Below are 17,492 nucleotides of genomic sequence, written 5' to 3'. Positions count from 1 at the left end.
CATCTTAACCGGAAACTGTGCTCTCTCTCTCCAGCCTCTGTGGCATCATTTTGAGGCTTAAAAATAATCCTTAGGAGTCAGAGATAGAACGGGGGGGGGGGGGGGGGGGAAGGTGCTTGATTTGCACATGATGACCTGGGTTTGAGCCCTGGCACCGCATATGCTACCTCAAGCGCCACCAGGAGTGACCCTGAGTACCGAGTTAAGAGGAAACCCAAGGCCGCGCTTTTCAAGGAGCGTATATGTGCGCCACCTTTGCTCTAGCATCTCTCTTGGCCCCAGATACCATACTGAAGGGCTGCCTACAAGATGCCCTAAGGAGGAGGTACTGGAGTTTATGCCCCATAGGATGTCTAGGCCTCCCACTCCCTACACTTCTTGGGGTCCCCTCTCTGTACTGTGAGTTTCCAGTGGTTGATTTCTTTGGGGACAGGGTGTTGGGGTTCATTTTGACTGCTGGCAGTTCCTGGAACCAAGCCATGCCTCCTATAATTCTGTCAGGAAAAGAGAAAAGAAGAGAGGCGCTCTAAGGCCCACACCCCCGCGGGCTACCTCTCAGCTCACCTGGAGAGAATCTGAACCCAATTAGCCCCAGTCCTTGGCCTCCTCCAAACTCATGGGGGTTTCGGGATGAGCAGAGCTAAGTGGGCAGAGAGCTCATGCCAATCTACCCAGAGGGCATGCTAATTCTGGTGGTTCAAGTGTGAGGGTGAGAGTGAACTTTGCAGCCAGCACTAGAGAGTGTCGCCTCACCCAAAACACATGAAACTTCATTTCAAAGAGGAAGAGTCGGGACTGAGAAGAGCAGAGTTGGGTTCTGAACCCCAGAGCTGAGTCATTGCTCTAGGGCCCGAGGGTATTGAGTGCCAAGCATCTTCCTGGCACAGATCAAAGTCTCAGTAAGTACCTGGCTAGCTGTGGTGGGGTTTCAACTTGGCCTTTCTCATGGCATGTAACAAACTCAAGCCGATATACTGTGTGCACTGAGACCTGAGGGTTTTCTGAGGTGCCTCTGGGCACTGCCATGGGGTTGGCACCTTGGGGTGAAACCAAGGGCAGAGTCCTGAGAGCTGATGTGAAGAGGTCGATTTGATTGGAAACAGAAAACTATTTTGCCATTGAAATGAAACAAGGGCATCTTTCCGACAGAGCCATGTGTGCAGTGCAAGAAAGCTGGAGTTCCAGCCCGCTCTGTCCCAGCTGACTCCCAGCAGACACAAGGCAGAAGCCTGTTTACAAGGCTTAAGGTTTTCTAAGGTTCTAAGGTGGTCAGGCCTGAAAGAACCAAGGTCCAGCTTTACTATCTTTTATAATTGTTGTTTTGGGGCCAAATGTGGACATGCTCAGGCTTCCTCCTGACTCTGCTTTAAGATCACTGCTGGCAGGGATCCATGGACCATATAGGGTGCCAATGAACCAACCTGGGTCGGCATTGAGCAAGGCGAGTGCCCTAACCACTGTTCTATCACTCTGACTCTTCACTATCTTTCTTAAGGCAGCAAAGGATTTTTATCACATCCTCTGGAACTGCCTTTTTCTGGACTTAGAAGGAGATTTGGGTCAACCAGGTCCCAGGCAAACAGAGGGTAGTAGGTCAGAGGCTTAAGATTAGATCAAAGCTGATAGTTAAGTTTTTCTGCCCACACTGCTGAAGCCACTATAAGTCCTGGAAATCCCTAAGGCTTTGGGAGATGACCCCAAGGTTGGCTTGGAAAGAAGGAGCATTGGGGCATTTATCTTGCACATGTGAAGCCCTGGGCTCCGTCTCTGGGAACATACACACACACACACGCGTGCGCACACACACACACACACACACAAACACACTGAAATTTTAGGGCTGGGGAGATGGTTTAAAGAGATGAAATCCACACTTTGCATGCAAAAGCCCTGATTTTGATCCCTAGAACTTCAAGTTCTGGGGACTCTTTGGGAGAGTGTGTTTCAATCCCCCCTCACTTCCTGGAGACCAGAAGAGAACGGGACCCAACACTAATTCACAGCTTTGCTATGACTAAATAATCTGTTCGCTAATCTATTGAGTTGAGTCTAAATCTTTCTTTGATTCATTGCCCCCAGCTGACTCCTTTTGCATGAGGTGCACAAATGTTGCACTCTCCAGAATTTTCAGTTTCAATTTCTTTAAAATAAAACGAGAGGTGAAAGACCCCTGAGAAAGTAGCTGAATGCAGGATTCTCCTATTGTCCACCGACCTCCAGTTTTTCTTTACCCATTTCTTTTTTAATTTTTGGGCTACACCCAACAGTGCTCAGAGTTTACTCCTGGGTCTACAGTCAGAAATCACTCCTGGCAGAGCTCAGAGCACCATAGGAGAAGCCCGGAGATTGAACCCCGGCCAGCCACATGCAAGGTAACTAGTCTACTGGCTGTCCTATGGCTCTGCCCCCTGGAAAGCTCTGTTCTTAACCCGACTCTGCTTCCTTCTTTGTGGTTGTGACCACCTTCCCGGCCTAATGTGCAGGTCCCTGCACAGTCCTGCTGGGTTCCAGGGCAATGGAATAGCTCCAGGTCCTGACACATTTTCTCCCTTTCTGTCTTACAATTTAATGACTCCTTGACAAAGGGACATTTGCAGTCATTGACCTTTCCACTGCAGCTGCCGGTGTTCTGTCTTCCAGCAGGCTCTGTCCCTGTGTGGAGACAGGCCCTCTCTTCTCTGGCCTATGTGAGGCCACGCCTGGCCCCAACTTTGCTGACACAGGTTATGTGAGCAGGAGTTTGGGCCGGGCACTGCATCTCAGGGGCTTCCAAGAGCCTGAGTCAGCACTGAAGGTGAGTGATGGGCTCTTAGGTCTTCAACTTGCAATTCTTTAAACTTTGACACTTTTTTCTTTTTTTTTTTTCTTTTTGGGTCACATCCGGCGATGCACAGGGGTTACTCCTGGCTCATGCACTCAAAATTACTCCTGGCAGTGCTCTGGAGGCCATACGGGGTGCTGGGAATTAAACCTGGGTTGGCCGCGTGCAAGGCAAACGCCCTACCCACTGTGCTATCACTCCAGCACTGAACTTTTGACTTTTTTTTCCCTATAATCAAATGAGAAGGAACAGCCTTTGCTCAAAAGGCCAAATTGAAGAACTAGAGCTTCCTATTTCTTGAGCACCTGTGAATCACCTACCGTCTCTGGGCCTGAGTGCAGGCTTTGACCTGACTGGACAGGAGGAACCTTGAACAAGGACTTCAAGAAGCGGTTGTGGCTCTCAATTTATAACCACACTGATGCTTACCTTCCTTATTCCCTTTTTTGTTGTGTTTTTTCAACCATTCAATATTTTTCCTGATGGCTTCCAAATAGGCCTCTGTTTTCCCTGGAAAGACCAAGAGATGCCAAGTCAAACACCCAGAATATCACTGCAACAAATTTTGCTTCTATATTTTTGTTTGCTTCGCTTTTGGTCCACACCCAGTGAGGCTCGGAGATTACTCCTGGCTCAGTACTCAGGAATCATACCTGGCGGGTTTGGGGCACCATCTGGGATGCCGGGGATTGAATTCAAGTCGGCTGCATGCAGAGCAAGCGCCCTAGCCACCATGGTACTATCTCTTGGGCCCTGTAGCTCTTCGTAACGCTCACACTCTTGCTGAGAACAGACCCAACAGTGGCCTCAGGAGCGCTTGTTAGAAGGTGTCCCTGGCACGGTGTGGGGGATGTGGGTCAGGAATGTGTCATAGTGGCGAGAGTGTCTCTGACACAAAGTGGGCCAGGAATGTGGCACAATGATGAGCGAGTGTCCCGGTGTGGTCGGGAATGTGGCACAGTGGTGAGAGAGTGTCCCTGACACAGAGTGGGCCAGGAATGTGGCACAGTGGTGAGTGTCCCTGACACAGTGGCGAGAGAGCATGCCGGTGTGACTTGGGAATGTGGTGCAGCCATACAGCACTTGCTTGCACGTGTCAAGCCCTGAGTTCGATTCTCGGCACCGCGGGTACAATGGTGCTGTGCATATTGGTGGTGGGCTGATCAGGAGCATGTGTGGGGAGATGAGACTCCAGGAGACAGGACCAGGCCGGCAAGTGTGTGTGAAGGAGCAAATCACAACCGGCTGAGGAGCTCCACAGCAAGTCTTCATCAGGAAACAGGGAAGATGGGCGCCTCCGGTTCTCAGACTGGCTCATTCCTACTTAAACACAGTTCTCCACATTGTATTACCAGGTTAAAAACCAGGTTGGAGCTGGAGAAGGGGTTCAGGGTCAGAGCACAGGCCTTCAGTATATTAGGCAACTTTTTTGTTTCATTTTGTTCAGTTTTGGTTCCATTTTGGGCCACGTCCTGGGTGCTCAGGGCTTACTCTTGACTCTGCACTCGAGGTTCATTCCTGGTAGTGCTCAGGGGACCATAAGGGATTCTGGGGATCGAACTCCACATGCATGGCAAGCACCCTGCCTGCTATAATATATATTTAGCCCCTAGGACCTGACTCAGTACTAGTTTAAGTTCAAACTTGGCATCACAAAATTTAAATTTTTTTTAAGAGTGCAGGGGCGTAGAGCACCGGCTTGTGCACATCTTACAGGCATGGGCTCAAGTCCCCAGTGTTTCACACACATGCTGTGACACTGCCGTCCTGACACTGGAGCCCAGCAGTTTTGCTGCCAGCAATCCCAATGGCCACACTTTGTAGTCTGTGATGGGCTGCATGCACCACAGCCAGAAAGGGGAAGCAGCTCTGCAAGGAAAAAGGTGGGTGGCCTGTGTTCATGACAGCGTTATTTATTAGGGCTATTTATTAGGCCTTGGGTATGGGAACAGCCCTGGTGCCCCACAGCAGCTGGGTGGATAAGGAAATAACGATATATGCACACGAGGAAATCTTGGCTGTGGGCTACAACCTGTTGGCATCAGGCTGAGAGAAATGAGTGAAAGAGAGAACAGACACTAGTCACTCTCGTGGACTATTAAGAAACGGGGGACAGGCAGTTGCCTTTGGAAACGGGGCCTGAGATTCTGACAACAACTAAATTGGCCGTGGGTGCTGGGGGGGAGGGGTGGTGAGCAGAAAGGGCGGGACAAAGAACCCAAGGACACTGGTGGAAAAATCTCGGGAGTCTGGTAGTGAGTTCAGTGTAGTGAGTGTCTGCAGAAATACCAATATTAGTTATTTGTGTTTGGGGGCTCTAGCTGGCCCAGTGCTAAGGGATCACTCCCGGCAGGGCTCAGGGAACCACAGGGAAAACCAGGGATCAAACCTGGGTCGGCCACATGCCAGGCAAGCACATTAACCCTTCGACTATCCAGCTTTGAAGGTATTTTTTATGATAGAAGCCAAATCACGATGGAAAGATCTGGCAGGACCTGGGTAGCCTCGCATCTGCCAGCTCTTGCATTCAAGTGCAGGTTCAGTTGGCTGAGAATCCTTTGATAGGACCCCCTCCCCCAAGCTTCAGAACCTCGCCCTCAACAAAACAAAATCCAGAAACAAACAAAAATGTCCTGGTCAATTTTTCAGCCAAGGAAGATATATTCCAATCAAAATATCTGAAAGCTAGAATTGGGAGTGATCCCACAACAACAGAACAAGGTGAATCCAACATTCAGCCAAGCTCAGGAGTGCCCCGTTAGAACCCTGCTTCCCTGCCTCTTTTTCCCTCCTCGACTTGGTTACCCTCCTGTCTTCACCTCCCACCGCCCGTCATCTCACTTGGCGCTGCCATCACCCCCATTTATGGGATCTTCACCTGTGCCCTTCTGGATCATTTCCCCCTCTCTCCACCCCCGTTGAGAAACGCTGCTCTAATCACGCTCTCCATTTGTGTCCTATTCCTGTCCTATTCCTGTCCTCTTCTAAAAGCCGAGAGCTGCCCCGGTAACAGGGGATATAAGCAGGTGTTCTGAGCGCCTGGGAGAAGCAGCTGGTTCCTATTTACATTTTCCTCTCTCTCAAGAGCAAAGGCAGACCTTCTATTTACATGGCGGGCCAGGAAGCCCATGAGAGTTGGTTTTGGAAAGCTCTGCTATATTTTTTCCAAATTTATTTCCGCTTCCTTTGGAAAAAAAAATAGCTCATGGCTGAGGTAATATGGCACAAGGCTTAAAGCATATGCTGAAGCAGTGGGAAAAGGCCCAGAATCAAGATGCAGCCCAACTTTTCTGGCTGATCTGGATTTTAGCTCTATAAAAGAATAGTCTCTCTCTCTCTTTTTTTTGGGGGGGAGGGGGCGTCAAACCCAGCGATGTACAGGGATTACTCCTGGCTCATGCACTCAGGAACTACTCCTGGTGGTGCTTGGGGGACCATATGGGATGTTGGGAATCGAACTCGGGTTGACCGCGTGCAAGGCAAACGCCCTACCCGCTGTGCTATGACTCCAGCCCCAAGAACAGCCTCTTTAATATTGAATGTGTTCTCACTCCGGTATGTTCTATCCTGATCTGCCTCCCCACTGCTCTTGAAAATATTGCAGAAACAGGGGCCAGAGATATAGTATAAAGAGCAGGGTGCTTGCACACCGCCTATCCGGGTTCAATCCCTGGCACCCCATGTGGTCCCACATGCCCAGTCAGGAGTGATCCCTGAGCACAGTGGCAGGAGTAATCCCTGAGAACAACCAGGCCTGCCCCCCCCCCGCCCAAATTGGAACGAAAAAGAAAATACTGCAAAAATCCATAGAGTCAATATTTTGAGGCAGAAGCAGGGGCAGTACAGGAGATAAGATATTTGTTTTGGGTATGACTGCAGAGAGGGAAACTCTAGTTAAAATTCCTGGCACCACCTATGATTCCCTGAGCCCCTCCAGGCCAGGAAAAGCCCCTCAGCACTGCCAGGTGTGACCCAAATCCCTCTCCCCCCCCCCACCAATATGTTGAATCTTGAATCTACTCAGAATGGTAGTTTTCAAAAAGAATGCCTTTAACAATTAAGTTTGCTATAGCACTTAAAATTCTGTTTTTGATGGGGAGGGGGTTTGATCTACACCCAGTAGTGCTCAAGGCTTACTCCTGGGAGTGCTTGAGGGACCATATTTAGTGGCAGGGATTGAACTGGGGTCAGTCCACGCGAGGCAAGTACCTTACTTACCCCCTCTGTACTATCTTTCTGGCCCCAACTGCTTAAAATTCTGTTTAGTAAAAATGACATATTTATTGGTTTTGAGCTACATAAAGCAAGGCAACTATTATTGGTATAAAGGATGCTGACAGAGGCTCCAAAGACATTCAACTCCTGAATTTCTGTGCAATGATGGCGAGGGACAGGCCCGTGCACTACGAATACTGGGACAGTCAAAGGACATGAGCTTAAGACCCAGCTGGTACCTTTTTGACTCTGGGGTCTCACTCTGGAGTGACTTTGGTCTCTGAGCCTTAGGTTCCTTGATTGTAGGTGAGAGGTGCATTTAAAGATCCTGCTTTCTCTCCATGTCCTTCCCCGTCCTGGAACAAGCTGTGTGCATGGCCAGTCTCCTGAGCTGAGATCTTGGGACACTTGGTGACCTTCTGGGTCAAGTCTGAACTCACTGATTTTGGACATTTTTAGCACAATGTCTTGGGGTTAGAATAAAGGCTTGGACTTTCTCCTCTTCTGTTGCTTTCAAAACAAGGGCAGTCACATGATTTAGTACATTTATTGTCAAGTTATTAATGAAATGGGCCACCCTCTATTTTTCCGAGCTTTTCTGAAGTACAAGAATGAAAGACTGTTTAGGTAAAAGCTATCTTAGAGATGATGCCTCGCAACCAAATTCACTATCTGCTGACAAACCAAACAAATGATCATGCTGGGAGGAGTTGATGGGTATGAGGATGCTTATCTCATCCCTTGGACGACTTCTAAAAAGACTTCCAGTGACTCATGGAGCAGAAGAGAATGAGTAAACATAGAACTGGCAAGAAGAGCCATACTGAGATCATGGAATAATGTTTTAAAGCACATTTCTTTTGTCTCCGGAGAGCAATTTATTTTAAAAAATGAAGCCACTTCAGGCTAGAGAGGTAGGACAAGGGTCAGGGTGCGCAGCTTACACACAGCTGACCCCTGATTGATCCCCAGCACCATATGGCCTCTCAGGCATTGCCAGATACAGCCCTGGAGGTTCTCCTGAGGTTCCTTGGGTGGTCTGGGAAATCCCTGGCATCTTCATGCCCTCAAACTGAACCCCTGGACTGGATGAGAACTGCCCAGAGGGGCTCACAGGGTCCCCTGAACATCACCTGGGAGACCAAAAGAAAATAAAAATTAAGTGACTTTTCAATTTAATTGAAATTAGAATAAATTCAATCTCACTGGCATCTGCCCAAATTTAGAAAAAAATTTTTTTCACTTAAAAAGAGTAATTTTTTTCACTGAACTTTACACTTGAATTCAGCATTAAAGCTCGAATTTCCCTTCACATCAGGCTTATTTGCTCTAATAAAAACAAGATTAGCTGTCATTTCACAAGCCACTTGCAAACTGTAGAAGTGCACTCTGAGAACATATCTGTTTATAATGACAACATGGAAATCGTAATGTTTAAATTTAATGTTTAACAAATGTTTAAAAATAAATTAAAAATATATCCCAATATTTTCTCCATTTATAATGAAGCATTATCATCAAAACTTCATTGGTGAATAGTTATTAACACATTCTCTGTGCTTTAGAATTGTTTGGGAATAGTTATTGAAGCATTCAAATGACAGCATCAATGAAAAAAGTACACTTTTAGGGGCCTACTCCCAAAAGTGGTGGTTGGGGGTGAGTGAGCACACACTCCCAGGGACTGAATGCAGATCTTGGCAGATGCAAGGCATATACTCTCATAGGTGAGTCCTGTACTCAGCCCATTTTAATTTTTTAATTATTATTTTTTAACTTTAATTTATTTTTTAAACCACAACATTGCTGTGCTTCCCCTTTATCGTTGCAATGACTAGGGGCCACATTCAATTGTGCTATATGCACACATTTGGTTGTGGTTTACATGGGGCTGGTTGGGAGAGGAAGTTAGATGTTAAAGTGGGTTGTTGCAGCTGTAAGAAAAGGTGAGATCATGGAGCTGACACCTAAGGACAGCAGATACACGGGATAGGAAGACTGCTCCATAGCTGGAAGCCTGCCTCATGAGCAAAGGGCAGAAGGCAACTGGAATAGAAAAGGAATCACTAAGAAAATGATGGCTGGAGGAACCGGTCGGGATGGGAGATGTGTGCAGAAAGTAGATAAAGGAACAAACATGATAACCTCTCGGTGCCTGTATTACAAACCATAATGCCCAAAAGTAGAGAGAGAGTATGGGGAATATTGTCTGCCATGGAGGCCGGGGGAGGGTAGGAAAGGGAAGGTATACCGGGGATATTGGTGATGGGGAATGTGCACAGGTGGAGAGATGGGGGTTTGATCATGGTGTGATTGTAACCCAAACATGAAAGCTTGTAACTATCTCACAGTGATTAAATAAAATTAAAAAAAATTTAAAAAGTAACATATAAAAGAAAAAAATAAAAGGAAAGGTGAGATCGTGTAATTTGCTGCTGGGTGGAATGGTGGAATGAGCTGCAGAGTGTCATGCTGAGTTAGTTGGAAGGAGAGGGACAGGCATAGATTTATCTCTCTCCTCTGCCGGATAGAAAGACACATAGTAGGGGAACAACAGTCACCCAAAGGCAACAAAAACCAAGAACTGGTCTTAGTAGGGAGCTTACCACAGGAATAAGATGGGGCAATGGTAGAGGGAAATAGACACTCCGGTGCTAGGTATGGCACAGAATGTGGTATACATGAAACCCTCTAAGCAACAATACTGTATACAAACAACATAGTACCTAAACTAAAAAATTCAAATTAAAAATAAAGTTGGCCCAGAGAGACAGCACAACAGGTAGGGTGCTTGCCTTGCAAGCTGCCAACTTGGGCTTGATCCCTGGCACCCCATATGTCCTCTGAGTGCAAGGCCAAGAGGAAGCCCTGAGCACTGATAGGTGTGGCCCCCAAAACCTAAAATAAATACATAAAAATGCGGAGTGGGTCACAGGGAGGGAGGATCCAGTTTCCAGAGTCTAGGGGGTGGGAGTCTCTTCTTTGTAAAACTGAGTTTTACAGGGCTGGAGCGATAGCATAGCGGTAGGGCGTTTGCCTTGCACGCAGCCAACACGGCCTACTCGAGTTCGATTCCTCCGCCCCTCTCGGAGAGCCCGGCAAGCTACCCGTGAGGTACTCGATATGCCAAACACAGTAACAACAAGTCTCATGATGGAGACATTACTGGGCCCGCTCGAGCAAATCTATGAACAACGGGAGGAGTTTTACAAACAAATGCTTTGTAAACCAGGGGACCACATGGTAAGGCACATGTAAGGCATATACTCTCACAGGTGGCCCTGTATTTAGCCCATTTTAATTTTTTTATTAGTAGTAGTAAATTTAATTTATTTTTAAAACCATAACAAATAAATAAATAAAATCTATCCCATCCACCAATCAGGTATCCATCTCAGGCCCTCACGCAGCAGGACAGATAGGTGCTCTGCTGCTGAGCCAGCTTCCCGTCACATTAAAATAGTCTAAACCCCATATTTTTTCATTGCTGGTGATAAAGCCAGATTTTATTTTAACACTAAGCCTGAACTGAGGTGTCTGTCAGCCTGCTTTGCTAGCCGGGGTGATACACACGCAGAGCAGCTATGATCACTGCTATGATCATTATTCCTATTTTCAGATCTACTTCTCACCAGGTCCAGCATATGCTTGGTACAGTTAATAAATATTTGCTGTGGTTAGGTGGAGCCATTGCACATTGCAAAACCAACGGAGACTCCCTACCGATCTCCCTGCCTGTGACCTGCTGAGAATAATTTGCTTAAGTGGTTTCAGTGGATCGATGACCTCTTTTTCTTTCTTTTTTTTTTTTGTGATCTGCTTGTAATGTCCTCCAACTTTCTTTCCTGATATGAGGGCTGGGGCATAGTAGGGGCACAAGGCAGGTGCTCTCTGCGCCCCGGGCTTATCAGGCAAGGTGAAGGATTTTTTTTTTTTTGGCCTTCTCAAGCTTGTTATGACCTCAAGGACAAGCTCAGGGTTTTTAATTCCCCTGACTGCTCTATTTCCTGAGCTCCAGAAGGAATGCCTCAGGTCTGATGGCAGAATCCAAGGGTATTGATCCCTGTCTCAGGGAATCTGCTCAGCTGCACCTTCACCCGCCCACTGCTTTGCTTTTTCGGTCTTGAGACAAGGCTTAGCACACAAGGGTTTAGAACAGTGAAATCAAGGGCTGGAGAGTTGGAGATACAGTGGGTAGGGCACTCGCCCTACACCTGGCCCACCTGGATTGATCTCTGGCACCACATATGGTCCTCTGAGTTCCACCAAGAGTTATCCCTGAGTCCCACTAGGTATGATCTCCAAACAAAAACAAGCTAAAAAATGGAACAGTGGAGCAAAACAGCCCCTGAGAAAAGAATCAACAAACCAATTGAAATCACCATCAATTGTACTTTTTTCCCCAAGGAATGTTGGCCCTTGGCTTGTTTTTTTTTTTTCTTTCTGTGGGTGGGGGGGAGGGGGCACATTTAATAGTGCTTGGGGCTACTCCCAGCAGGGCCAGGGGACCACATGCAAGCCTTGTCCCTGTAGGAGTTAGAAGTGTTTTCTAAATTACAGTTTACTTAACCAAGAGTAATGGGGATTAGAGGAAGCATTAACCCAATACCTCTAAAAATATGGCGGCAGAGGAGGGTAATTTGAGCCCCCCAAATCTTTCCATAATGCTCCAGGACAGCCACAACAACGACGTATGGCTCCCAGCTCAATAAAAGGGTCTTTTACTTTCTTTTCTCCCCGTAATTAGCTGATGGGCTTTCTAATGAAAAAGCAATATAACTTTATCATTAGTTCCTAAATACACACACACACACACACACAGCACACATACGCACACACACAGGTGCACTATCAAGAATCAACCCCTTCCTGTTCCGCTTTTACATTAATATTTTTCTGAGCAAACAGGCCCTGCCATCTCCTGCCCACAGGAGCACCTGCACAGTGATATAGGTGCAGTGGAAGCAAAAGGAAGAAAATTCTGGGCCAGAAAGAATGCTCAGTGGACTGGAGTGTACCTTTGCATGTAGGGGGCCTGATCTTGATCCCTGGCACCACGTATGGTCCCCCAGAGCACTGCCAGGACTGATATCTGAGCACAGAGCTGGGGTGGCCCCTGAGCACCACTCATGTGGTCCTGAAATTAATAGAAAAAGGAGCAGGAGGAGATGAGGATGGGGCTTAAGTGAAGCAAGATTATCACAAAAGGACAAATACGGTATGATGCCACTTATATGATATAGGTAGAGCAGTGAAATTCAGAGGCAGTGGGGACTGGGGATTGGCAGGAAAAGGGAAGGGGACAGTTTTGAATGAGGAGAGTTGTGACCCAGCAGGATAAAGAATAGGAGTAGTAAGTAGTAAGTAGTCAGAAAGAGAGGGGCAGACATAGAATGACTGCACTCATTTGTGGAATATAAAGTAACATAATCTGAGACTAACACCTAAGGGCAGTAGAGATAAGGGCCGGAGGATCACTCCGTGGTTTGGAGGCTGGCCTCATGTGCTGGGAGAAAAGGCAGTTGAGATAGAGAAGGGACCACTAAGTGGTTGGAGGGATCACTGTGAATAAGAGATGCGTGCTGAAAGTAGACTAAGGGCCAAACATGATGGCCTCTCAGTATCTGTATAGAAAACCATACATCCAAAAGTAGAGAAAGAGTAAGAAGAAAGGTGCCTGCCACAGGGGCAGGGGGTGGGATGGGGCGGAGGAGGTGGGAGGGATACTGGGAACATTGGTGGTGGAGGGATGGGTGCTCCATCATTGTATGACTGAAATGTAATCATGAAAGTTTGTAACTGTATCTCACGGTGATTTAATTTAAAAATAATTAATAAGTAAATAACCCCCCAAAGAACAGAAGTAGTAATAGACGAGTAGCAGCAGCAGCAGCAGCAGCAGCAGCAGCAGCAGTAGTAGTAGTAGTAATAGAAATAGCAGAGTGTGAGGTGAACGTGATAAACCACTATACAATGGAAACTTCTAGAAATAGTAGAGTGGAAGGTTTTGATAGCACCACAATATGAATATGCTACCACCTCATTATCACTAGTACCATAAACCATCATCAGATAGAACTTCGATGGAAAAAGCATTGTTTTTGTTTTATCTGGGGGGCATACCCAGTGGTGCTCAGGGCTTACTCCTGGCTCTGTGCTCGGGGATCACTCCTGGTGGGGTCCAGGGGACCCCAAGAGACCTGGATTGAACTTGGGTTGGCCATGTGCAAGGCAAGCGCCCTACCTGCTAGACTATAGATCTGGCCCATTTGTTTGGTTTTTGAGGCCACAGCAGCACAGCAGTGGGACCCAGAGGTGACTCCAGCTTGCCTTTCTTGTGTATAGTTTGGGAGACTATGTACGGGGTGTGTGTGTGTGTGTGTGTGTGTGTGTGTGTGTGTAAGGAGAGGTTTGGACCCAGGAATGCAGCATACAAAGCTTATACTTCACTCTTTTGAGTTAACTACCTATCCACAAATGAAAAAAGTTATTATAAAAAGTTAAAGATAATCATTTCATAAAAAGAAAATATTAATTTTATTTAAAGTTGTTTTTGTGCCACACCCGGAGGTGCTCAGGGATTACTCCTGACTCTGCACTCAGAGATCATATCTGTGGTATCAGGAGAACATAGGTGATGCCAGGGATCGAATCTGGGTGAGTCACAAGGCAAGTGCCCTACCCGCTATACTATCACTTCAACTCCAAAAGAAAATAGAAAATTTATTGCATTAAGTCATAAAGTATTACATAAACATTACTTACCTTTATAGTTATATATACACTATGAAGTTTCTTATCAAGTATGAATGTTTTATATTCATAATGTTTTTGTTTTTGGAGGAGGTGCTTGGGAACTTGTAGGTGGGACCTTCAAACTTTTTTTTTTGCTTCTTGGGTCACATCTGGCAATGCACAGGGGTTACTCCTGGCTCTGCAGTCAGGAATTACTCCTGGCGGTGCTCAGGGGACCACATGGAATACTGGGAATCGTACCCAGGTCAGCCGCATGCAAGGCAAACACCCTACCCATTGTGCTATCGCTCCAGCCCCAGGACCTTCAAACTATAGAGAACTACACTGTGACGACAAGCAGGATTAGCTTTAATGGTCTCCTGTCATGTTTTAGGTTGGAAGGGGAAAGGACATCAGTTAAGGCCACTAGTGATGATACAATGGTGCATGGTCAGAGGCTGAGCTGGCGGAATATCCCACAGCTCTGCCCCGACAAGGACCCCTGGGCCTCTTCCCTGAGCATCCAGGGAGGAACAGTCCAGAGGAGCCTGCTGACGAGGCACCGAGAGAAGCGACTGACAGTTCCAGTTACACCAGAAAGGTTGATATATCATAATGACAAGGCGAAAAAGAGGTTTAAGCCATCTGTTCCCATTTATGCTTTAGACACCGAGTTTTAGCAGAGAATATCTGAGAGACAGGGCTATAAATCTTTTATAATTTGGAAAAGGAAATCATTTTTAAAATGATTAGCACACTTTGTAATAAAAAAGGCATGAACTAAAAGACTGTAAAACCTGCTCTGACAACCTGGCCTGAAGTCAAAAATTGACGACTTAGAAATTGTGACCTCACAGAGTCTGGTTTGGGTATGTTTTTTTTCCCCCTGCCTCTCTCCCTCCCTCCTTCCTCCCCTCCCTCCCTCCCTTCCTCCCTCCCCCCTCTCTCTTCCCTCTTTCTCCCTCTCTCTCTCTTTTTCTTCTCCTTCCTTCCTTCCTTCCTTCCTTCCTTCCTTCCTTCCTTCCTTCCTTTTTTCCTTCCTTCTTCTCTCTCTTTCTCTCTTTCTTTCCTTTCCGTATGACAAAGTGTTTAAAATCCAAAGATCAAAATTTGGTAGTACATAGATATTCTAGGACAAAATAAAAAGGGGAGCCAAAGAGCATGTTTAGTAAAGGATACACGCATCTGTTTTATAATTATTGGGCTACTTTTTCCTTTTTGGGTTTTCAGGCCACACCGCAGTGCTGGTGGCTGTTCCTGGATCTGTACTCATGGGTCAATCCTGGAGGTGTTTAGACAACCACATAGGGTGCCAGGAATCAAAGAAGGGTCATCTGTATGCAAGGCAAGGGTCTTACTCCCTAGATAGCTCTATGGTCCCTATGGTACTTTAATATGTCATTTTCCACCTTTTTTTTTAAAAAAAAAATTTCAATTAAAGAAATTTTCTCTCTTGGATTTTGAACTTTTTTTTACTATTTAGTTTGCTTTGGCATCACAACCTCTGTGCTCAGGGGCTCCATGCTCAAGGAGCACTTCTGGACAGCTCAGGGAACTGGTCAGTCGTATGCAAGGTGAGCCCCTAAAGCCCTGCAGTCCCCCTCTGGTCCTGACAAATTTATAAATTTCCAATAAAGTCCTAAAATCAAGTCTTTGTTGGGTTATGAGAATGGAAACCCGTTATACACAAAAGATGAAGCATTTTATCATCCCAAGCGCCTCAAGGCTACTAGGAAAGATGGCTGTTCCCACCCAGACACCGTGGGGCCGACCTTTTCCATCCAGAGGCGCTCATTTCTCAGTTGGGGATGCCTGCCTTATGGTTCCCCATTCCACATCTGGTCAGAGGCTTTGCTTCTCAATTTCACTGACAATTGGAGAGTTCTCCGCTCCCTACCTTTCACCCTGTCCGTCTTTCCTCTTGCGTTGGAGTTCTCTTTGGTGGAATCCTTCAGTGTTCCGTATTCCTTTTCCATCTTGGCCGCTTCTTCCTTGGTGCTGTCTGTTTCCTCATGACTCTTCTCTGAAGGAGCTGACATCAGATTGGGAACAGTCAGAACTTGTCTTCCACCGAGTGCCCTCGTCTATCCCTCCTACCCCAGGTATAAACTTTACCGAGAAGGTACAGTTAAAGGGCAAATTCCTTCTCCTGCCCCCAATCTTATCCCCACTCCAAGCAATAAGGGATCTTAGTGAAGTTTTATTCCAAACTTCTCCCCCTTCCCATTTTGTGGGAGGCAAAACAGAGGCTTCATGGTATGGGGGTGGAGCCGGCCCTTTCCTCCCCATCCCAACGAGACTCCAAGTAGCTGCCCATGAACGGCCTTTCTGGCTCCTGATCAAGCTGCTTAATGGCCATTATCCCAGAGACTCAGGAACAAATCTTGGAACCCAGCAGGTTTTGGCAGAAATCCCTCCAGATTTAAGTGTTAAAATTTTGGAATTTCAAAATCACGTGGCCACTACTGCAGCCATGCGACATCATGTGTTATTCTTAACCAGCAATAGAAAACAACATGTCTACTGTTGCCTTTTCAGCAGATCTGAGTGTTGGGGTAAAATCCCAAATAATAATGGTGGGTCTGGTGTTAAAATATTGAATGTGATCAAAGGAGAGAGAGAGTAATGTGGAAATCATCTGCCCCACAGGTAGGGGGATGGTGTGGGATGGAGTATACTGGGGTTTTTGGAGGTGGAGAATGGGCACCGGTGAAGGTCCGAGTGTTTCATTGTATGAGCAAGACTTAAACCTGAAAGCTTTGTAACTGCTCTCACGGTGATTCAATAAATAAAATTATAAAACAAATGGGAAAAAAAACAGAGGCTTGTTTCCCACAAAAATTTCATTCATTTAATTTCTCCCGTAAAAGTTTCATTCTTTCCTGTCTGCCACATTTAGGATTGCTTTAATTAAAGTCGGCAGTCAAGTATGATCCATAAGAAATTTGAGTCTCGGGGCAGGAGCTTTAGCACAGCGGGGAGGGCATTTGCCTTGCACGCGGCCGACCTGGGTTCAATTCCAGGCATCCCATATGGTCCCCCAAGCACCACCAGGAGTGATTCCTGAGTGCAGAGCCAGGAATGACCCCTGAGCATCGCTGGCTGTGACCCAAAAAGAAAAAAAAAATTGAGGTTTTTTCCCCCTATTTTTAAAAATTATTATTTTTTTCCTTTAGGGTCACACCCGGCAATGTTCAGGGGTTACTCCTGGCTCTGCACTCAGGAATTACTCCTGACGATGCCTGGGGGACTATGTGGGATGCTGGGGATTGAACCTGGGTCAGACATGTGCAAGGCAAATGCCCTACCCGCTGTGATATTACTCTGCCCCAAGAAATTTTGAGTCTTGAATCCAAATGGAAGTTGTGCCTGTTTCCCAATTTCCCCTTCAGGCTCTGTTTAGAATGGCAGTCTGTTGGGCAGCGCCGCAGTGGGGGTCAGGCCCTCTGCTGCCCTTTCTTGTTCCCCCTCTCTGCTCACTCACCGTGAAGAGAAACTGGGCCCCTGCTGTGAAGATGCCATTACTCTCGCTTGAATCCCAAAACAACCAGAGTTCCTTTTAGAAATCCTATACTGAATTAAAAATTTGGGACCTTAATGTACATAAATCTTTTCTTTGCCAGCTTGGGCCACAGCTGGTGGTGCTCACGTGCTTATTCCTGGCTCCACGGCAAGGGGTGACTCCTGTTGGGGCTTGGGGAAAACCACAGGAGATGCCAAG

At 46.7% G+C, this 17,492-nt stretch overlaps 1 protein-coding gene across 2 annotated transcripts in view; it reads right to left on the bottom strand.

Moving 5' to 3' along the window:
* Positions 1-17,492, bottom strand: part of SCG3 (secretogranin III) — a 42,412-nt gene that overhangs the window by 1,786 nt on the left and 23,134 nt on the right. For both annotated transcript variants that reach the window (XM_056135365.1, XM_056135364.1), the window contains exons 10-11: positions 15,669-15,803; positions 3,251-3,331 (exon numbers count right to left, since the gene is read on the bottom strand). In XM_056135365.1, coding sequence (XP_055991340.1) covers positions 3,251-3,331; positions 15,669-15,803 — 216 coding nt within the window. The remainder of the gene's footprint in view (positions 1-3,250; positions 3,332-15,668; positions 15,804-17,492) is intronic.

This window comes from Sorex fumeus, unplaced genomic scaffold, assembly GCF_029834395.1.
Source record: "Sorex fumeus unplaced genomic scaffold, SorFum_2.1 ptg000111l, whole genome shotgun sequence".
NCBI lineage: Eukaryota > Metazoa > Chordata > Mammalia > Eulipotyphla > Soricidae > Sorex > Sorex fumeus.
This window is presented reverse-complemented; position numbering and strand designations above follow the sequence as displayed.